Source organism: Scyliorhinus torazame, chromosome 4 (assembly GCF_047496885.1).
Source record: "Scyliorhinus torazame isolate Kashiwa2021f chromosome 4, sScyTor2.1, whole genome shotgun sequence".
In the NCBI taxonomy this organism is placed as follows: domain Eukaryota; kingdom Metazoa; phylum Chordata; class Chondrichthyes; order Carcharhiniformes; family Scyliorhinidae; genus Scyliorhinus; species Scyliorhinus torazame.
The window spans coordinates 298,947,857-298,970,777 of NC_092710.1; the positions used below are offsets into that span (position 1 = coordinate 298,947,857).

Below are 22,921 nucleotides of genomic sequence, written 5' to 3' on the forward strand. Positions count from 1 at the left end.
GCCATTGAACTTTATATATCCAGGAATGGCCTCCCTCACCTGCTCACACGCCTCCTCCTCTGCTAACAGTCACACATCCAATCTTCATTGCGGGTGCTGGGCCTTTCACTTACTGACTTGCAAGTCTACCCAGTGCGGGGCGTGGTCTGACACCACTATTGCTGAATAATCAGCATCTACCACCTCAGCCAGCAGCGTTTTGTCCATCACAAAGAAGTCTATCCGGGAATACACCTTATGCACATGGGAGTAGAATGAAAACTCCTTACTCCTTGGCCTCCCAAATCTCCATGGATCGACCCCTCCCATGCGCTCCATAAACCACCGAAGCTCCTTCCCAGACCTAGAACTCGACCCATCCAGCCTCGGATCCAGGACCGTAATGAAATCTCCCCCCATAATCAGTCGATATGAGTCCAGGTCCGGGACTTTCCCCAGCACCCGTCTAACAAACTCAACATCATCCCAATTCGGGGCATATATATTTACCACGGCCATCCCCTCCAGCTTCCCACTAACCATTACATATCTACCCCCTGGGTCCGCTTCTATTTTCCCCACCTCGAATGCCACCCGCTTATTAACCAAGATCGCTACCCCCCTCGTTTTAAAGTCTAATACCAAATGGAACACCTGCCCAACCCATCCCTTCCTTAACCTAATCTGGTCCCCTACCTTCAGATGTGTCTCCTGCAACATAGCCACGTCCGCCTTCAGTTGCCTCAAGTGTGCGAACACACGGGCCCTTTTGACTGGCCCATTCAGTCCCCTCAAGCGTGCGAAGACACGGGCCCTTTTGACTGGCCCATTCAGTCCCCAGTCTGGTCTGGGGGCACTCCGCCCCCTCCCCTGCCTATCAACCATAACCTCTCCCAGGCCTGTCTGTGGTCCACGACCCGCACCTCCCCTGGCAACTCCTGTCATCAACCCTCCTCTAGCTAACCTGGAGCCCTGCCCATGGCACCTAGCATTCCTGATTCCCCTCCCCCCCTCCACCCCACTCTTAGTGCAAACAGTCAAAACAAAGAAAGAAGTAAAAACAAACAGTCCCTCCCAAGGTCCGAACACAAAGACCCACCCCTCATCCCTTAACAAAGCACTATAAACCAACCTAACCCCAACCAGAACTGAAAAAGGGAAAAAACAAAAGAAATTCGAACAGCATAAACCCAAAGTTTTTCACAACATAGTTCAGTTCTCCTCAATCTAAGTTGAAGGTCCTCCTTCCTTCCTAGTCCATTCTCCTTCATAATGTCTGCTGCCTCCTCCGCTGAGCCAAAGTACAACTCCCAGCCCCCATCGGTCACCCATAGGCAAGCCGGATACAGTAGTCCAAATTTTACGCCTTTCTTGTACAGGGCTGATTTGACCCTATTAAAGCTCGTCCTCCGCTTCGCGAGCTCTGCTCCCAGGTCTTGGTACACCCGAGTCTCAACATCTTCCCAAGTGCATCGCCTTGTCTACCTGGCCCACCTCATGATGCGTTCCTTGTCCAGGAACCGATGCAATCGTACCACCATCGACCTCGGCAGCTCACCCCCCTGGGGTTTGCGCATCAGTGCCCTGTGGGACCGATCCACCACCAACGGCTGGTCAAATGCACCTTCTTCAAGCAGCTTCTACAGCACCTTCCTCACATACGCATCCACATGCGTGCTGGGGCAGCGCGGTAGCATTGTGGATAGCACAATTGCTTCACAGCTCCAGGGTGCGTGGGTTTCCTCCGGGTGCTCCGGTTTCCTCCCACAGTCCAAAGATGTGCAGGTTAGGTGGATTTGCCATGATAAATTGCGCTTAGTGTCCAAAATTGCCCTTAGTGTTGGGTGGGGTTACAGGGTTATGGGGATTGGGTGGAGGTGTGGACCTTGGGTAGGGTGCTCTTTCCAACAGCCGGTGCAGACTCGATGGGCCGAATGGCCTCCTTCTGCGCTGTAAATTCTATGATAATTCTATGACACCCGATCCTTCGATTCCCTCCTGCAGACCCACGATCCGGATGTTCTGCCTCCGAGATCGATTTTCCAGGTCCTCCACTTTCTCCAGCAGTCTCTTCTGGTCATGCATCAGCCCAATCTCTGCTACCATCGAGGTGGACTGTTCCTCCTGCTCCCCCGCCTGCTCCTCCAACCTCTGGATCGCCTGTCCCTGGGCCGCCAGTCTCGTCTCCACGCGGTCAACCACCGCCTTGATCACGACCACCACCCGGCCAGGTCCTAATCACTTGCCTTCCACCCTTGGGTGAACTTCTCATTTAAGAAGCTCACCAACTGGTCCATTGACCACTGAGCCGGTAAGGCCGAATCCTGCCTGTCCACCATCTCGGCGTGCGCTGTCCGCTCCTCACTCGCCACTGCCATCTGGTTTGTTCCTTTCTGAGTACGTCTGGACCGCAGCTCCATAAATTAGGGGTCACTCTCTTCTGGTCTCACTTCTGCGCCTGTTTCCAACAAAATTCCTGCGACAAACCGGCGTAAAGGCCACAAAAAGACCACCATGAGCGGGAGCTGCCAAACATGCGACCATTCACCCATTACCCTCTGGGCAGCACGGTAGCACAAGTGATTAGCACTGTGGCTTCACAGCGTCAGGGTCCCAGGTTCGATTCCCTGCTGGAACCCTGCATGTTCTCCCCGTGTCTGCGTGGGTTTCCTCCGGGTGCTCCAGTTTCCTCCCACCGTCCAAAGACATGCAGGTTAGGTGGACTGGCCATGCTAAATTGCCCTTTGTGACCAAAAAGGTTAGGAGGGGTGACTGGGTTACGGGGATAGGGTGGAAGTGAGGACTTAAGTGGGTCGGTGCAGACTCGATGGGCCGAATGGACTCCTTCTGCACTGTATGTTCTATGGTCTATGACCACCACTGGAAGTCCTGACCCAAATTTTTAATTCCTCTCGGACCACGAGAGAGCTGCTAGAGGACTGGAGAACAGCTAATATGGTCCCACTATTTAAGAAAAGGTTGGAGAGACATAAGAACATAAGAACTAGGAGCAGGAGTAGGCCATCTGGCCCCTCGAGCCTGCTCCACCATTCAATGAGATCATGGCTGATCTTTTGTGGACTCAGCTCCACTTTCCGGCCCAAACACCATAACCCTTAATCCCTTTATTCTTCAAAAAACTATCTATCTTTATCTTAAAAACATTTAATGAATGAGCCTCAACTGCTTCACTGGGCAAGGAATTCCATAGATTCACAACCCTTTGGGTGAAGAAGTTCCTCCTAAACTCAGTCCTAAATCTACTTCCCCTTATTTTGAGGTTATGTCCCCTAGTTCTGCTTTCACCCGCCAGTGGAAACAACCTGCCCACATCTATCCTATCTATTCCCTTCATAATCTTATATGTTTATATAAGGTCCCCCCTCATCCTTCTAAATTCCAACGAGTACAGTCCCAGTCTACTCAACCTCTCCTCGTAATCCAACCCCTTCAGCTCTGGGATTAACCTAGTGAATCTCCTCTGCACACCCTCCAGTGCCAGTACGTCCTTTCTCAAGTAAGGAGACCAAAACTGAACACAATACTCCAGGTGTGGCCTCACTAACACCTTATACAATTGCAGCAGAACCTCCCTAGTCTTAAACTCCATCCCTCTAGCAATGAAGGACAAAATTCCATTTGCCTTCTTAATCACCTGTTGCACCTGAAAACCAACTTTTTGCGACTCATGCACTAGCACACCCAGGTCTCTCTGCACAGCAGCATGTTTTAATATTTTATCATTTAAATAATAATCCCTTTTGCTGTTATTCCTACCAAAATGGATAACCTCACATTTGTCAACATTGTATTCCATCTGCCAGACCCTAGCACATTCACTTAGCCTATCCAAATCCCTCTGCAGACTTCCAGTATCCTCTGCACTTTTTGCTTTACCACTTATCTTAGTGTCGTCTGCAAACCTGGACACATTGCCCTTGGTCCCCAACTCCAAATCATCAATGTAAATTGTGAACAGTTGTGGGCCCAACACTGATCCCTGAGGGACACCACTAGATACTGATTGCCAACCAGAGAAACACCCATTAATCCCCACTCTTTGCTTTCTATTAATTAACCAATCCTCTATCCATGCTACTACTTTTCCCCTTAATGCCACATCCATTGGCTCCCCGTTATCTACCGCAATGTTAATGTCCTCAAAAAATTCTACTAAATTAGTTAGACACGACCTGCCCTTTATGAACCCATGCTGCGTCTGTCCAATGGGACAATTTTCATCCAGATGCCTCGCTATTTCTTCCTTGATGATAGATTCCAGCATCTTCCCTACTACCGAAGTTAAGCTCACTGGCCTATAATTACCCGCTTTCTGCTTCCCTCCTTTTTTAAACAGTGGTGTCACATTTGCTAATTTCCAATCCGCCGGGACCACCCCAGAGTCTAGTGAATTTTGGTAAATTATCTCTAGTGCATTTGCAATTTCCCTAGCCATCTCTTTTAGCACTCTGGGATGCATTCCATCAGGTCCAGGAGACTTGTCTACCTTTAGCCCCATTAGCTTGCCCATCACTACCTCCTTGGTGATAACAATCCTCTCAAGGTCCTCATCTGTCATAGCCTCATTTCCATCAGTCACTGGCATGTTATTTGTGTCTTCCACTGTGAAGACCGACCCAAAAAACCTGTTCAGTTCCTCAGCCATTTCCTCATCTCCCATTATTAAATCTCCCTTCTCATCCTCTAAAGGACCAATATTTACCTTAGCCACTCTTTTTTGTTTTATGTATTTGTAGAAACTTTTACTATCTGTTTTATATTCTGAGCAAGTTTACTCTCATAATCTATCTTACTCTTCTTTATAGCTTTTTTAGTAGCTTTCTGTTGCCCCCTATAGATTTCCCAGTCCTATAGCCTCCCACTAATCTTTGCTACTTTGTATGTTTTTTCCTTCAATTTGATACCCTCCCTTATTTCCTTAGATATCCACGGTCGATTTTCCCTCTTTTTACCGTCCTTCCTTTTTGTTGGGATAAACCTTTGCTGGGCACTGTGAAAAATCACTTGGAAGGTTCTCCACTGTTCCTCAACTGTTTCACCATAAAGTCTTTGCTCCCAGTCTACCTTAGCTAGTTCTTCTCTCATCCCATTGTAATCTCCTTTGTTTAAGCACAAAACACTAGTGCTTAATTTTACCTTCTCACCCTCCATCTGTATTTTAAATTCCACCATATTGTGATCGCTCCTTCCGAGAGGATCCCTAACTATGAGATCCTGAATCAATCCTGTCTCATTACACAGGACCAGATCTAGGACCGCTTGTTCCCTCGTAGGTTCCATTACATACTGTTCGAGGAAACTATCGCGGCTACACTCTATAAACTCCTCCTCAAGGCTGCCTTGACCGACCTGGTTAAACCAATCAACATGTAGATTAAAATCCCCCATGATAACTGCTGTACCATTTCTCCATGCATCTGTTATTTCTTTGTTTATTGCCTGCCCCACCATAATGTTACTATTTGGTGGCCTATAGATTTCTCCTATCAGTGACTTTTTCGCCTTACTATTCCTGATTTCCACCTAAATGGATTCAACCTTATCCTCCATAGCACCGATGTCATCCCTTACTGTTGCCCGGATGTCATCCTTAAATAGCAGAGCTACACCACCTCCCTTACCATCCACACTGTCCTTCCGAAAAGTTTGATACCCTCGGATATTTAACTCCCAGTCATGACCATCCTTTAACCATGTTTCAGTAATGGCCACTAAATCATAGTCATTCACGATGATTTGCGCCATCAACTCATTTACCTTATTCCGAATACTACGAGCATTCAGGTAAAGTACACTTATGTTGGCTTTTTTACCTCTGTTCTGAATCTTAACACCTCGATCAGTAACCTCTCCTAAGTTATATTTCCTCTTAACCTTTCTCCTAATTTTCCTTGTCGTCGAACCCATATCTTCCTGTAACAACCTGCCGCGTCGCTTACCATTAATGTTTTCATTTCCTGTTTTATTTCTTTTAGTATTCCTGGTCCTATTCACTGAGCTCCCCTCAGTCACTGTACCTTGTACTGTCGCCCTTTTTGATTTTTGACTATGGCTTCTCTGCCTTACACTTTCCCCCTTACTGCCTTTTATTTCTGTCCCTGTTTTACTACCTTCCAACTTCCTGCATCGGTTCCCATCCCCCTGCCACATTAGTTTAAACTCTCCCCAACAGCTCTAGCAATCACCCCCCCTAGCACATCGGTTCCAGTCCTGCCCAGGTGCAGACCGTCCGGTTTGTACTGGCCGCACCTCCCCCAGAACCGGTTCCAATGTCCCAGGAATTTGAATCCCTCCCTCTTGCACCATCTCTCGAGCCACGTATTCATCCTCTCTATCCTGACATTCCTACTCTGACTAGCTCGTGGCACTGGTAGCAATCCTGAGATTACTACCTTTTGAGGTCCTACTTTTTAGTTTAACTCCTAGCTCCCTAAATTCAGCCTGTAGGACCTCGTCCCGTTTTTTACCTATATCGTTGGTGCCTATGTGCACCACGACAGCTGGCTGTTCACCCCCCCCCCCCCAGAATGTCCTGCAGCCGCCGCTCCGAGACATCCTTGACCCTTGCACCAGGGAGGCAACATATCAACCTGGAGTCTCGATTGCGTCCGCAGAACCGCCTGTCTATTCCCCTTACAATTGAGTCCCCTATCACTATAGCCCTGCCATTCTTTTTCCTGCCCAGCTGCGCAGCAGAGCCAGCCACGGTGCCATGAACCTGGCTGCTGCCGCCTTCCCCTGGTGAGCCATCTCCCTCAACAGTATCCAAAGCGGTATATCTGTTTTGCAGGGAGATGACCGCAGAGGACACCTGCACTGCCTTCCTACTCTTGCTCTGTCTTTTGGTCACCCATTTACTATCTCCCTCAGTACCTTTCACCTGCGGTGTGACCAACTCGCTAAACGTGCTATCCACGACGTCCTCAGCATTGCGGATGCTCCAAAGTGAGTCCATCCGCAGCTCCAGAGCCGTCATGCGGTCTAACAGGAGCTGCAACTGGACACACTTCTTGCCCGTGAAGGAGCCAGGGACAGTGGACGTGTCCCTGAGCTCCCACATCGCACACGAGGAGCATGACACGGGTCTGAGATCTCCTGCCATGTCTTAAGCCTTCGGTTAACTTGAACAATTTCAATTTCCCCCCCAAAAATGTAACTAAATAAATAAACAATGAAGAAAAAAATAAATAAATATAGCAATGAAAAGAAACAGAAAAACAGAAACACTACTTACCAGTCACAAAAAGCACTTCCTCCCCACCCAGCTTCGAATTCCCACCTCGAATCAAATTCCCAAACTCACTCTTTGCTGTCTCACTCCTGGCTGTCTTCTCTCTGGCTCACTGGGAGACAAGCCAGGGAACTATAGACCAGTGAGTCTCACGTCAGTGGTTGGGAAACTACTGGAGAAGATTCTGAAGAAGAGAATCTATCTTCACTTGGAGAGGCAAGGTTTGATCAGGGATAGTAAGCATGGCTTTGTCAGAGGGAGGTTATGCCATACAAATTTGAGCACGTAACCAAGTGTGTAGATGAGGGTAGTGCAGTTGATGTAGTTTACATGGATTTCATTTGGGGCTGGTTTAGCACAGGGCTAAATAGCTGGCTTTTAAAGCAGATCGAGTCAGGCCAGCAGCGTGGGTTCAATTCCCGTACCAGCCTCCCCGAACAGGCACCGGAATGCGGCGACTAGAGGCTTTTCACAGTAACTTAATTTGAAACCTACTTGATACAATAAGCGATTTTCATTTCATTTCATTTCAGCAAAGCCTTTGACAAGGTCCTACAAGGGAGACTTATTAAGAAGACAAATGCACATGGGATACAGGGTGATTTGATAAGAAGGATTCATAATTGGCTTAGTGTAGGAGACAGAGGGCGCTGGTAGGAGACAAAGGGAGATGATAGACGGATGCTTAAGTACCACAGCGATCCGTGCTGAGCCCTGCTATTGTTTGTCATTTTAAAAAATGACAGATGATTATATGAGGAGGGGGGTGGTAGGATCAGTAAGTTTGCAGATGACACAAACATTGGCTGGGTGAGGCTGAGCGTTTTGGGTTACAGGAAGATAGAGACAGGATGGTCAAATGGGCGGATAAGTGGCAGATGGAATTTAACCCTGAAAAGTGTGAGGTGATACACTTTGGAAGGAGTAATTTAACAAGGAAATATACAATGAAAGGTCTGACAGTGGGAAGTTCAGAAGAACAAAGGGACGGACCATGGCGTGTTTGTCCATAGATCCCTGAAGGCAGAAGGGCAGGTTAATAGCGTGGTGAAGAAGACATATGGAACACACCTTTGTCAATCAGAGCATAGATTACAAAGCAGGGAGGTCATGATGGAGCTATATTGAACTTCGGTGAGGCCACAGCTGGAGTACTGTGTGCAATTCTGGTCGCCACATTATAGGAAGGATGTAATTGCACTGGAGTGGGTGCAGAGAAGATTCACCAGAATGTTGCCTGGGATGGAACATTTAAGTTATAAAGAGAGGTTGGATAGTCTGAGTTGTTTTCTCTGGAGCAGGGAAGACTGAGGGGTGACCTGATTGAGGTGTTCAAGATTATGAGGGGCATGGACAGGGTGGATAGGGAGCAGCTGTTCCCCTTAGTTGAAGGTCAGTTACAAGGGGACACAAGTTCAAAGTGAGAGGTGGGAGGATTTGAGGAAAAGCCTTTTTACTCAAAGTGGTGATGGTCTGGAATGCACTGCCTGGGAGGGTGGGAGAGGCGAGATGCCTCATTCTTTAAAAAGTACCTGGATGAATACTTGACACGCCATAACATTCAAGGCTATGGGCCAAGTGGGATCAGTTGGGCAGGTCAGGGCATTTCATACATTGGTGCAAACTTGATGGGCTAAAGGACCTCGTCTGCACTGTAGTATTCCCCAAGTGGAGTCTAACCGGGGTTTTGTGTAGCTGTAGCATAACTCCTGTGTCCTTACATTCCAATCCTCTACGAGTCTTTTTGATTATAGAATTTACAGTGCAGAAGGAGGCCATTCGGCCCATCGAGTCTGCACCGGCTCTTGGGAAGAGCACCCTACCCAAGCCCACACCTCCACCCCATCCCCATAACCCAGTAACCCCACCCAACACTAAGGGCAATTTTGGACACTAAGGGCAATTTATCATGGCCAATCCACCTAACCTGCACATCTTTGGACTGTGGGAGGAAACCGGAGCACCCGGAGGAAACCCACGCACACACGGGGGGGGGTGTGCAGACTCCGCACAGACAGTGACCCAAGCCGGAATTGAACCTGGGACCCTGGAGCTGTGAAGCAATTGTGCTATCCACAATGCTACCGTGCTGCCCGTGGTAGTTATCTTCTGCACCTGGTATTTTGAGGACCTATGGACCTGAACCCCCAAGTCTCTTTGGACATCCACTGTACCAAACCGCTTTCCATATTGAAAGTACTCTGCTCTATCGTTTTATGGTCCAAAATTGATAACCTCACACTTGCTTAGATTAAATTCAATCTGCCACAATTTTGCCCATTCATCCAGTCTGTCAATATCTCCTTGCAGTTTTATGCCATCAAGGGTGTCTACAATGCCACCTAATTTTGTATCATCTGCAACTTTGGATATATGACTTTCTATGCCATCATCCAAGTCATTTATGAATAATTGAGGCCCCAACACAAATTCCCTGTTGTACAACACTCGTCATATCCTGCCAATTAGAGTAATTACCCATTATCCCCACTCTGTCGCCTGCCACTCAACCAAAGTCCTAAACATGTCAATAATTTACCCTCAACTCCATGGGCTTAGTTAAAATTAACAGGCTCTTATGTGGGACTTAGACATTTTCCTGTCCACTATATTAGTTACCTCTTGAAAAAATTCAATGAGATTAGTCAGGCATGACCTTCCCTTTAAGGTGTTCAGTTACCCCATCCCTGATTACAAACTCTGGCAATTTCCCATAAGACATAGGAGCAGAATTAAGCCACGGCCCATCGAGTCTGCTCCGCCATTCAATCATGACTGGTATTTTTCTCATCCCCATTCTCCTGCCTTCTCCCCATAACCCCTGATCCCCTTGATGAAAAACCTATCTATCTCTGTCTTAAAGACACTCAGTGATTTGGTCTCCACAGCCTTCTGTGGCAAAGAGTTCCACAGATTCACTACCCTCTGGCTGAAGAAATTCCTCCTCATCTGTTTTAAAGGATCGTCCCTTTAGTCTGAGATTCTGTCCTCTGCTTCTAGTTTTTCCCAAAGTGGAACCATCCTCTCCACGTCCACTCTATCCATGCCTCGCAGTATCCTGTAAGTTTCAATGAGATCCCCCCTCATCCTTCTAAACTCCAATGTGTACAGACCCCGAGTCCTTAACCGTTCCTCATACGACAAGCTCTTCATTCCAGGGATCATTCTTGTGAACCTGCTCTGCACCCTTTCCAAGGCCAGCACATCCTTCCTTAGATACAGGGCCCAAAACTGCTCACAATACTCCAACTGGGGTCTGACCAGAGCCTTATATAGCCTCGAAGTACATCCCTAGTCTTGTATTCTAGCCCTTTCAACATGAATGCTAACATTGCATTTGCCTTCCTAACTGCGGTCTGAACCTGGACATTAACCTTAAGAGATCCGTGAACAAGGACTCCCTTTGTGCATCTGAGTTCCTAAGCATCTTCCCATTTACGAAAATAGTCTATGCCTCCATTTCTCCTTCCAAAGTGCACACTTTACCACATTGCATTGCATTTGCCACTTCTTTGCACACTCTCCGAGCCTGTCCAAGTCCTTCTGCACCCCCCCTGCTTCCTCAATACTACCTGCCCCACTACAGATCATTGTGTCATCTGCAAACTTAGCAACAGTGCCTTCAGTTCCTTCTTCCAGATCATTAATGCATATTGTGAAAGGTTGTGGGCCCAGCACCGACAATATACCCACCACAGATGTTAGGCTAACTGGTCTGTAATTCCCTAGTGTCCCCTTTCACCCTTCTTAAAAGGTGGAGTGACATGTGCAATTTTCCAATGCAGAGGGACTAATCCTATATCTAGGGAACACTGGAAGTTATAGTTAGGACATCTAAAATGTGCTCCCCTACTTCTTTAACACCCTTGGATGGAAACCGCCAGGTCCTGGGGATTTGTCACTCTTTAGTTCCATTAATTTGCTATGATGGGAGATGTCGGCGTTGGACTGGGGTGCGCACAATAAGAAGTCTTACAACACCAGGTTAAAGTACAACAGGTTTGTTTAGAATCACCAGCTTTCGGAGGGCAGCTCCTTCCTCAGGTGAACGCACTCAGAAAACATTGCACCACCCCATCATTAAACCAGTCAGATGATACCACATCCAGTACCACCGGATGCAAAAGGACCTGGACCTCACACTCACAACACAGGCCAGCAATAAAACCTCAGACCAGCGCTCGTTTTCCACATCATTACTGGGTCCAAAAAAGCACCACAGGCACTCTGCACACCGATTCCAGACGTCCATACCAGGGTCCCAACATCCAAAGGCCCGAACAGGAGCAACATAAATCAATAAACTCCATACCTCAGTCCAAAAAAAATCTTCAGGTAAGTTCCTGAGCCACACAAATTGCACAACAACAGCTCAGTTTTACCCTCATCACCAAGTTAATAATGGCACTGGGAATCCACAGTGAGTGGCAAAGGGTTTATTAACACAACACTATATACATGAGACCAAATTACAGATTACCAGGTCCTCTCTCCTTTCTAGTCAGCCTCATATTGGTAACCATTTATACCAGTGCCAGTAGGCCACCCTGTGGATAGTAGGCCACCTCAGCTGGGTATGTCATGTGCAGGTTGTTATAGCAAACTTCCCCCTTAACAAGTCCCAATTTCAGTCTCCCTTCCTCCGCTTCCTTCCACCAACCTGCTCCTGGACCTGGCGAAACGTGCCATGCACAGGTCAGGAAGCAGGCGACCGAGGGGGGGGGACGTCTGTTGGCCCCTCTTCCGCGGCTTTATGTGCAGCCGATGTCCTTGGAGAGGGAGCATGCGGTGTTCACGGGCAAACTCAAGGCCTTCCGTGCTCACAGGGGTTGGACTGCTTTATCGACGCCGATTTTCACATTTTGGTTTGGTGTTTTTAAGTTTCCGTTCCTCTTTGTTCTTTTTAGGCTGTACGCCGTTTGTTCTTTGCAGGAACGGCCCCCTTTAATTTATGCCTTAATTAGTTTCAGTTCTTCTAATTGGTTGATAGGCCCTATAATACATCCTTCCACACTAACAAGCCCAACACATAATTTATTTCTCCCTGATTACTGAAAGTGCCCCAAAGTGCTGTAGCCTCCTGCCACTGTTTTTTTCAAGAAGGCCTCCCAGTAGGGAAATGAAAGAAAAAAGTGAGAATGACAACCTGCCATTGAATTTGGAATAATCTCCCCATTCCAGTTTTGTCATGTTTCCTCTACCTATTCCCTCTCCCCCACACATTTTCTGCCTCCTCATAAATAATAAAATAATAAATAATTCATAAAGAACAAATTTTCAGCTCAGAATGAGTTGCTTTGGATCTGATCTATCAAACATCCACCTTAAGTAACTAATATCTTGATTAGGTTATTTCAAGCAAACAATACAGCATCCGTAATTTTGAAATGTGGAATTGCTTTGGATCTAGTAATTCAGTTTCACATACTCAGAAATCAGCGCCAGATGAAGACCGAAGTCCTGGCCCCCTGAAGCCTGTCCACCATCTGTAAGGCACAATCAGGCGTGTAATGGAATACTCTCCACTTGCCTGGATGAGTGTAGCTCCAACAACACTCAAAAAGCTCAACACCATCCAGGACAAAGCAGCCCGCTTGATTTTTGATTTGATTTGATTTGATTTATTGTAACATGTACCGAAGTACAGTGAAAAGTATTTTTCTACGACTGAGGGAACGTACACAGTACGTACATAGTAGACAAAAAGAATAATCAACAGAGAACATTGACAAATGGTACATCAACAAACAGTGATTGGTTACAGTGCGAAACAAGGAGCCAAACAAAGCAAATACGTGAACAAGAGCAGCAGGGGGTGTCGTGAATAGTGTTCTTACAGGGGAAAAAATCAGTCCAAGGGGGAGTCGTTGAAGAGTCTTGAAGCTGTGGGGAAGAAGCTGTTCTTATGTCTGGATATGTGGGTCTTCAGACTTCTGTACCTTCTGCCTGATGGAAGGGTCTGGAAGAAGGCAATGCCTGGGTGAGAGGGGTCGCTGATAAGGTTGTCCTGCCTTCCTGTGGCAGCGGGAGATGTATACAGAATCAATATGGGGGTGGCAAGCTTGTGTGATGCATTGGGCTGAGTTCACCACACTCTGCAATTTCTTGCGATCTTGGATCGAGCAGTTGCCATACCAAGCTGTGATGCAGCCGGATAGGATGCTCTCTATTGCACATCTGGAGAAGATTGTGAGAGTCGATGCAAACATGCCATATGTCTTTAGCTTCCGTAGGAAGTAAGGACGTTGTTGGGCTTTCTTCACTGTTGCAGCAACGTGAGTGGACTAGGACAGACTGTTGGTGATAGTGAACCCCAGGAACTTGAAGCTATCGACCATCTCCACAAACATTCAAACCCTCCACCACCGACCAACAGTGGCAGCCTTGTGGTACCATCTACAAGATGCACTGCAGTAACTCACCAAGGTTCCTTAGACAACACCTTACAAACCCGCGACCACTACCATCTAAAAGCACAAGATCAGCAGATACCTGGAAACCCCATCATCTGGAGGTTGCCCTCCAAGTCACTCACCACCCTGACTTGGAAATATATTGCTGTTCCTTCACTGTCGCTGGGGCAACATCCTGGAAAGCCCTCCCTAACAGCACAGTAGGTGTACCTACACTTCAAAGACTGCAGCGGTTCAAGAAGTCAACTCACCATCACCTTCTGAAGGGCAACTAGGGATGGGCAATAAATGCTGGCCTAACCAGCGATGCCCACATCTCGTAAATTAATTTTAAAAATAAGGCCCGATCCACACCATGGGCGATACAATGGAGCTGCTGAGGCGCTTTGGCTCTTTTTCAGGATACAAGTTAAACTTGGGAAAAAGTGAGTACATTCCAGTAAACTCCCCGTAGAGGGAAGTTAATCTAGGGGTGCTACCTTTTTTAATTGCGTGCTCCAGCTTTAGGTATCTGGGGTTTCAAGAAGCCCGGAATTGGGGCGGTCTCCATAACCTGAACTATGCGAGCTTGGTACCAGCCAAGACCGATCAGCAAAGTAAGATAATCTTCCCCTGTCTTTGACAGGCAGGGTCCCGTCAATTAAGATGAACATTTTACCAAGGCATAGATTTTTATTTTTGTTCCAGTGTTTGCCGATCTTTTTCTCTGAATCCTTTTTTGGGGGAGTCAAAAAGTTGATTACGTCCTTTATTCAAGACTGCGAGAATTTGTCGGGCACTTCTTCAAAGGGATAGACAGTCAGGGGGCTTGGTGTTGCCAAACCTGATATTTTATTGCTGGGCAGCTAATGCGGAGAAGATGTTAGGTTGGTGTAGTGATCCAAGAGCCATGTGGGTGCAGATGGAATCTAACTCATGTAGAAAGCTGTTTCCACTTTGAAGATATGGAGACAATTCCGACAGCATGTTAAATTGGGGATCAGTGTCAAAGCTGGCTCCCATTTGTGCGAATCATCTGTTCGAGCCTGTGAGATTGATCTGTTCTTGGAGGGCTGGATACCAGTCTGGAGGAACTTTCGGAAAAGTTTGGGCTCTCACGGTCAGATTTATTCAGATATTTACAAGTTCTCAACTTTGCGAAATAGATTTGACCGACATTTCCCATGGCGCCTCCAACCTCTCTAATGGAGAGGGTTATTTCACTCACAGGCTCGGAGGAAGGAAGCATTTCTGGTATTTATGGACAGATCATGTTGGAGGATTTTGGAGGATAGGGTACATTTGACTAAGTCTGGAATGAGTCGCTTTTTTTCAGGGGTGAAAGACAAGTGCGAGCTGTGCTCAAGAGGTCCGGCTAACCATGCGCACATGTTCTGGTCTTGCCTCAAGCTTGTGGGTTTCTGGGTCTCCTTCTTTAGAACCATGTCGCCGATTCAGAAAATTGAGCTGGAGCCCTGTCCCTTAGTGGCCAAATTCGGGCTGTCAGACTTGTCGGGGCTGCAGATGCACACGGGGGCCAATGTCCTGGCCTTCGCCTTGCTGGTTGCCCGGAGGTGAGTATTGCTAGGGTGAAGGTCTGCTTCTCTGCCAAATGCCTCAGTCTGGCTGGGAAATCTGATGGAGTTCCTGTACCTCGAGATAGTCAAGGTACACTGTGAGAGGAGCAACTGAGGGGTTTTAGCGATGGCCACCGTTAGTTGCTAAGGAGGGGAGAAGGGAAGAAGGAAAAGGGGAGGGGTTAAGCTATCTTTTGGAGTTTTATGTTTATATTTGGGGTTTTTTTTCTGTTCTGTTATTTGGTATTATTTGGTATTATCTAAAATGGAAAATTTGAATAAAAATATATATTTTTTAAATAAAATATATTCTAAAGCTTTAAAACTATGAAAATATTACTGAAAATTTGTTAAAATTGTACCTCGCAGCAAACTGTAATTTTCCCATAACAAGGTTTCCCTCAAATAAAGACACAGGACATGCTCGGCCCCATTTGCTCCTACGCCAGCGGTATCCAGGTGCTGTACGTTTCAGTGCTGCAACTGATCGAAACAGGTCTTCCTGTTGAGGAACATTTAAAAAGAATTGTTAAGTTATTTTGGTATATTTTCCTATACAGATTCAGAGCTGGTTTAAGCACAAAAAGTACTGTTGCTCATCAAAAGACTGGGGTCAGAGTCAAGAGCGTTTGGAGGCTGGAGGAGTGTGGATGATCGTGAGTGAGGGTTGGAGGCGGATACATGTCCATGACATGAAATTTTAAAATGGAATTGGGAGGAGGACTCTTGCTCATCCTATCTTCAAAGTCAGGTAAGTATAATTCAAGAAATTAACTTGCAGATAGCAGGCCCACCAAAGCACTACCAAACTAATCTTCAATCTCAAAGAGAATAAATAGTACATGTAGGAAAAGGGACCATTTAGTGGTAAGCTTAATTTGTAGATCAATTTTTAGAAATCAAAAGAGCTGTGCTAGCGATAAGGCATCAGGGAGAAAGCCATGGATTTTCTGAGAGTGAAAATCCAAGCTTTACTGACATCCAACATAAAAATGCAGAAGGAATCAATCAACACAAGTTTCAGGATCAACTAGATCAAAAAATGACTCCAACTGAACACAGAAGCAGTGATTGAGGGTCTTTTTGACAGAAAAAAATAAGCCACCACCTCCTGAGTGTGATATTCTTAAGTAAGAACTTCTTTGAATCAGCGTAACCTCCTTCAATTCTGTTAAAGTGGCTTCTCCCATGATGATACTTATATTTGTCTATGGGATTGGATTGGTTTGTCACGTGTACCGAGGTACAGTGAAAAGTACTGTTCTGCATGCAGCTCAAACAGATCATTCCGTTGAATGAAAGGAAATTGTATAATAGGGAAGACATAAAATACACAATGTAAATACATAGACACAGGCATCGGGTGAAGCATACAGGATATCCTAGTGATAGCAGTACCGAGTGTGAGGAGGAATGGGAATTCAATTTCTTTTTAAAAAAACACGTTCAGAAACTAGTTCAAGTCCTAAACAAAACTTCATTTTTCCTGACTGGATTTCTCACATCATCAATTTCTTCTGGTGTTTCTTCTTCCTCATCATCTTGTAAACGTTGTACTAAAGCTGCAGGTTGTAGGCCCAAGAATTCCAATTTATACATCACCGACTAAAAATCAAAGGAAAGAAAAGCACCAAAATTAAATGTACATTTAAAAATACTGTCCTACACACATAAAAATTGGAAGAACAATGATATAACTGTAAATTATGTGCATTTAGAACAGCATTTTATAGCTTGTATTCTTGTTTTCAGGAAAGATGAGCTTAAAAATATAGGCATTCTCATAAAATAACGACATCAACTTTTCATTATAATTTTTTCAAATTCTCCAAATTAGTACTGTTCCATTTGATTTCACTGAGGACAGAGCATATCAGAAATACTCAGAATCACAGAATACTACAGTGCAGAAGAAGCCATTCGGACCACCGAGTTTGTACCAACGCATGAAAAACACATGACCTGCCTACCTAATCCTATTTGCCAGCACTTGGCACATAACCTCGAATGTTATGACATGCCAAGTGCTCATCCAGGTACTTTTTGAAGATGTAAGGCAACCCGCCTCTACCACCCTACCAGGCAGTGCATTCAAGAACGTCCACAACCTTTAGGTAAAAAGGTTTTTCCTCAAATCCCCCCGAAACCTCCTATCCCTCACCTCGAACATGTGTCTCCTCGTAACTGACCCTTCAACTAAGGGAAAGAGCTGCTCTCTACCCATTGTGTCCATGCCACTCATAATGTTGTGTACCTCGATCAAGTCACCCCTCAGTGTTCTCTATTCCAGCAAAAACAACCTAGACTATCCAACCTCCCTTCATAACTTAAATGTTCCATCCCAGGCAACATCCTGGTGAATCGCCTCTACACCCACTCCAGTGCAATCACATCCTTCCTATAATGTGGTGACCAGAATTGCACACAGTACTCCAGCTGTGACCTCACCAAAGTTCTATACAACGCCAACATGATCTCCCTGCTTTTGTAATCGATTGATAATAGCACATGCCCCATATGCCTTTTTCACCACCCTATTAACCTGTACTTATAGAGTAATTGTCATCAATGTTTACAGCATGGAAACAGGTCCAGACCGCCCACTTTCTATCACTAAGCTAGTCCCACTTGCCTGCATTTAGTCCATATCCCTCTATACCCACCCTGCCCATGTAACTGTTTAACTGCCTTTTAAAGGACACAATTGTACCAGCCCCTACCACTGCTTCTGGTAGCCCATTCCAGATGCTCACCACCCTCTGTGTGAAGAAATTTTCCCTCTGGTCTCTTTTGTATCTCTCGCCTCTCACCTTAAACCTATGCCCTCTAGTTCTAGACTCCTCTACCTTTGGGAAAAGATGTCGACTGTCGACTATCTACCTTATCGATGCTCCTCATTATTTTATAGCCCTCTATAAGATCACCCCTAAGCCTCCTACGCTCCAGGGAAAAAGTCCCTGCCTATCCAGCCTTACTTCATAGCTCAGACCATCTGGTAGCATCCTCATAAATCTCTTCTGCACTCTTTCTAGTTGAACAATATCCTTCCTATAATAGGGTGCCCAGAACTGAACATAGTATTCAATGTATAGTCTTACCAACAAGACATCCCAACTCCTGTATTCAATGTTCTGACCAATAAAACCTAGCATGCTGAATGCCTTCTTCACCACCTTGTCCACCTACGACTCCACCTTCAAGGAGCTATGAACCTGTATTCCAAGTTCTCTTTGTTCTGTAACTCTCCCCAACTCCCTACCATTAACTGAATAGGTCCTGCCCTGATTTGACCTACCAAAATGCATCACCTCACATTTATCCAAATTAAACTCCATCTGCCGTTCATCGGCCCACTGGCCCAATTGGTCAAGATCCTGTTGCAATCTGATATAACCTTCTTCACTATCCACTATGCCACCAATCTTGGCGTCATCTGCAAACTTACTAAACATGCCTACTACATTCTCATCCAAATCATTAATATATACAACAAATAACAGTAAAAAAGGGTTTTGTGGCCATTACGGAGACATGGATTTCACAGGGGCAGGAATGGTTGTCAGATGTTCCGGGGTTTAGATGTTTTAAGAAGAATAGGCAGGGAGGTAAAAGAGGTGGGGGAGTGGCACTGTTAATTAAGGAGTGCATCACAGCTACAGAAAAGGAGGTAGTCGAGGAGGGTTTGTCTACTGAGTCAGTATGTGTGGAAGTCCAAAACAAGAAAGGAGCAGCCACTTTATTGGGAGTTTTCTATAGACCTCCCAATAGCAGCAGAGAGATGGAGGAATAGATTGGGCGGCAGATCATGGAAAGGTGCAGAAGTAACAGTCATGGGTGATTTCAACTTCCCTAATATTGACTGGAACGTCCTTACTGCAAATGGTTTGGATGCAGCAGATTTTGTCGGGTGTGTACAGGAAGGATTCCTGACTCAACATGTAGATCGGCCGACTAGGGGGGAGGCCATATTGGATTTGGTGCTTGGCAAGAACCAGGCCAGGTATCAGATGTCTCGGTGGGAGAGCATTTCAGTGACAGTGACCACAACCCCTTGACCTTTACCATAGTCATGGAGCGGGATAGGAACAGACAGTATGGGAAGGTATTTAATTGGGGGAGGGGAAATTATACTGCTATTAGACAGGTGCTGAGGAGCATAAAGTGGGAACAGTTGTTCTTGGGGAAATGCACAACATTAATGTGGAGGTTGTTTAAGGAGCACTTGCTGCGAGTGCTGGATAGTTTTGTCCCACTGAGACGAGGAAGGAATGGTAAGGTGAAGGAGCCTTGGATGACAAGAGAAGTGGAGCTTCTAGTCAAGAGGAAGAAGGAAGCTTACATAAGGTTGAGGAAGCAAGGATCTGACTCGGCTCTCAAGAGTTACAAGGGAGCCAGGAGGGAAATCAAAAATGGACTTAGGAGAGCTAGAAGGGGGCATGAAAAAGCCCTGGCGGGAAGGATTACGGAAAACCCCAAGGCGTTGTACACTTATGTGAGAAATAAGAGGATGATCAGAGTGAGAGTAGGGACGATCAGGGATAGCGGAGGGAACTTGTGCCTAGAGTCTGATGAGATAGGGAAGGCCCTAAATGAATATTTTGCTTCAGTATTCACTGAGGGGCCTTGTTGCTCATGAGAGCAGCGTGACCCAGGTTAATAGACTCAAACAGGTTGATATTAAGAAGGAGGATGTGCTGGAAATTTTGAAAAGCATCAGGATAGATAAGTCCCCTGGGCCAGACGAGATATATCCAAGGTTACTACGGGAAGCAAGGGAAGAGATTGCTGTGCCGTTGGCGATGATCTTTGCTTCCACACTCTCCACTTTAGTAGTACCGGATGATTGGAGGGAGGCGAATGTTGTTCCCCTGTTCAAGAAAGGGAATAGGGAAATCCCTGGGAATTACAGACGAGTCAGTCTTACGTCTGTGGTGAGAAGAATATTGGAAAAGATTCTGAGAGATAGGTTTTATGATTATTTAGAAAAACATAGTTTGATAAAAGATTGTCAGCATGGCTTTGTGAGGGGCAGGTCATGCCTCACAAGCCTCATTGAATTCTTTGAGGATGTGATGAGACACATTGATGAAGGTCGGGCAGTGAATGTGGTGTATATGGATTTCAGTGAGTCATTTGATAAGGTTCCCATGGTAGGCTCATGCAGAAAGTTAGGGGGCATGGGATACAGGGAAATCTGGCTGTCTGGATACTGAATTGGCTGGCCATAAGAAGGCAGCGAGTGGTAGTGGATGGAAAGTATTCCGCCTGGAGGTCGGTGACCAGTGGTGTCCCGCAAGGATCTGTTCTGGGACCTCTGCTCTTTGTGGTTTTTATAAATGACTTGGATGAGAAAGTGGAAGGGTGGGTTAGTAAGTTTGCCGATGACACGAAGGTTGGTGGAGTTGTAGATAGTGTCGAGGGCTGTTGCAGGTTACAACAGGACATTGACAGGATGCAGAGCTGGGCTGAGAAGTGGCAGATGGAGTTCAACCTGGATAAATGTGAAGTAATTCATTTTGGGAGGTTGAATTTGAATGCTGAATACAGGGTTAAAGGCAGGATTCTTGGAAGTGTGGAGGAACAGAGGGATCTTGGGGTCCACGTGCATGGATCCCTCAAAGTTACCACCCAGGTTGAATGGGTTGTTAAGAAGGCGTATGGTTGGACTTCCGGTTGCGATCCGCGAGGCTCGACAAAAGATCTCCGACAATGAGGACGAGATCTTAGGCTTGGCGGTAAAGATGGAGGCGCACGAGGCGCTCCACAAGAAATGGCAGGAGCGGTTCGAGGAGATGGCGAATCGGTCGAGGCGGAAGAATCTGCGGATTCTGGGCCTCCCGGAGGGGCTGGACGTGGGGGCCTATGTGGTCACCATGCTGAACTCGCTGATGGGAGGGGGGTCCTTCCAGGGACCCCTGGAGCTGGAAGGAGCCCTTAGAGTGTTGGCGAGGAGGCCCAAGGCTAACAAGACTCTGCGGGCGGTGCTGGTGAGGTTCCATCGGGTCGTTGATCGGGAGTGTGTGCTCAGATGGGCCAAGAAGGAGAGGAGCAGCAGGTGGGAGAACGCAGAGGTTCGAATATACCAGGACTGGAGTGCGGAGGTGACGAAGAGGAGGGCCGGGTACAATCGTGCGAAGGCGGTGCTGCACAGGAAGGGGGTGAAGATTGGCAGGCTGCAGCCGGCGCGACTGTGGGTCACCTACAAGGACCGGCACTGCGGGGGAGGGGTAGGCCCGAGTCGGGGGTGAGGGGACTGGGCCTGTAAAAGGAGCTGCGTCAGAGGTGGCGGGGCCGGGTAGGTGGAAAGTGCAAGCTTTTTCCAGCGCTGACTGGTGGGGGTGGGGCCGGGGCGGGGAAGCGAGGGTTGTTTCCCGCGCTTAGAATGGAAGGAGGAGGGGGAGAGCCTACTGATGGGGAACGGGAGAGGAGGGTGTGCCACACAATGGGAGGAGTCGAAGGAGAGGCGGGAGTGGCCGGTGTCAGCTGACTTGCGGAAGTGCAATGGGGGGAGTAAATCAGCTAGGATGGGTCCTAGCCGGGGGTGGGGGGGGGGGAAATCGAGTTGCTGCTATGGTCAAGCATGCTATGCTGCTGGAGCAAGTTGGGGGGGGGGGGGGTCGAGACGGGGGAGGTGCCGCCGTGGGGAACAGGCCGGGTATGGGGTGCGGGTGCGTGGCTGACCGAGGAGGGGTTATGGCTAGTCGGCCGGGGTGGGGGGGGGGCGGGTAGCCCCCTGATCCGGCTGATGACCTGGAATGTAAGGGGACTGAACGGCCCGGTTAAGTGGGCCCGCGTGTTCGCGCACCTGAAGGGGCTCAAGGCGGATGTGGTTATGCTCCAGGAGACACACCTGAAGGTGGTAGACCAGGTAAGACTGAGGAAAGAGTGGGTAGGTCAGGTGTTTCACTCGGGGCTGGATGCCAAAAATCGAGGGGTGGCGATCTTGGTGGGAAAGATGCCATTCGAGGCGCCGAGCATTGTGGCAGATAATGGCGGTAGGTACGTAATGGTAAGTGGTTGCAGGGAGAGAGTGTGGTACTGGTCAATGTGTATGCCCCGAATTGGGAAGATGCGGGTTTTATGCGGCGTATGTTGGGTCGGATCCCAGACTTGGAAGTGGGGGGCCTGATAATGGGGGGAGACTTTAACACGGTGCTGGATCCGGCACTGGATCGCTCCAGGTCTAGGACGGGTAGGAAGCCGGCGGCGGCTAGAGTGCTGAGGGGGTTTACGGACCAAGTGGGAGGGGTGGACCCTTGGAGGTTTGCAAGGCCGGGGGCTAGGAAATTTTCATTCTTCTCACATGTCCATAAGGCTTATTCCCGAATCAACTTTTTCATTTTGAGTAGGGCGCTGATAGCGAGAGTAGAGGATACTGAGTATTCGGCAATAGCCATGTCGGACCATGCCCCGCATTGGGTGTACTTGGAGATGCGGGAGGAGAGGGACCAGCGCCTGTTGTGGTGCTTGGAGGTGGGGCTGTTGGTGGATGAGGAGGTGCGCGAGCGGGTCCGAGGAAGTAAAGGCAGGTACTTGGAGACCAACGACAATGGGGAGGTCCGAGTGGGGATGATATGGGTGGCACTGAAGGCGGTGGTGAGGGGAGAGCTGATCTCCATTAGGGCCCACAAGGAGCGGAGGGAGCGGGGGGAGAGGGAGAGGCTGGTGGGGCAGATGGTGAGGGTAGACAGGAGGTATGCGGAGGTGCCCGAGGAAGGATT

General features: G+C 47.4%; 1 protein-coding gene across 3 annotated transcripts in view; it reads right to left on the reverse strand.

The window, feature by feature from the left end:
• Window positions 1–22,921, reverse strand: part of ak9 (adenylate kinase 9) — a 544,334-nt gene that overhangs the window by 411,996 nt on the left and 109,417 nt on the right. For all 3 annotated transcript variants that reach the window (XM_072499993.1, XM_072499992.1, XM_072499994.1), the window contains exons 10-11: window positions 16,704–16,805; window positions 15,563–15,702 (exon numbers count right to left, since the gene is read on the reverse strand). In XM_072499993.1, the coding sequence (XP_072356094.1) occupies window positions 15,563–15,702; window positions 16,704–16,805 (242 nt within the window). The remainder of the gene's footprint in view (window positions 1–15,562; window positions 15,703–16,703; window positions 16,806–22,921) is intronic.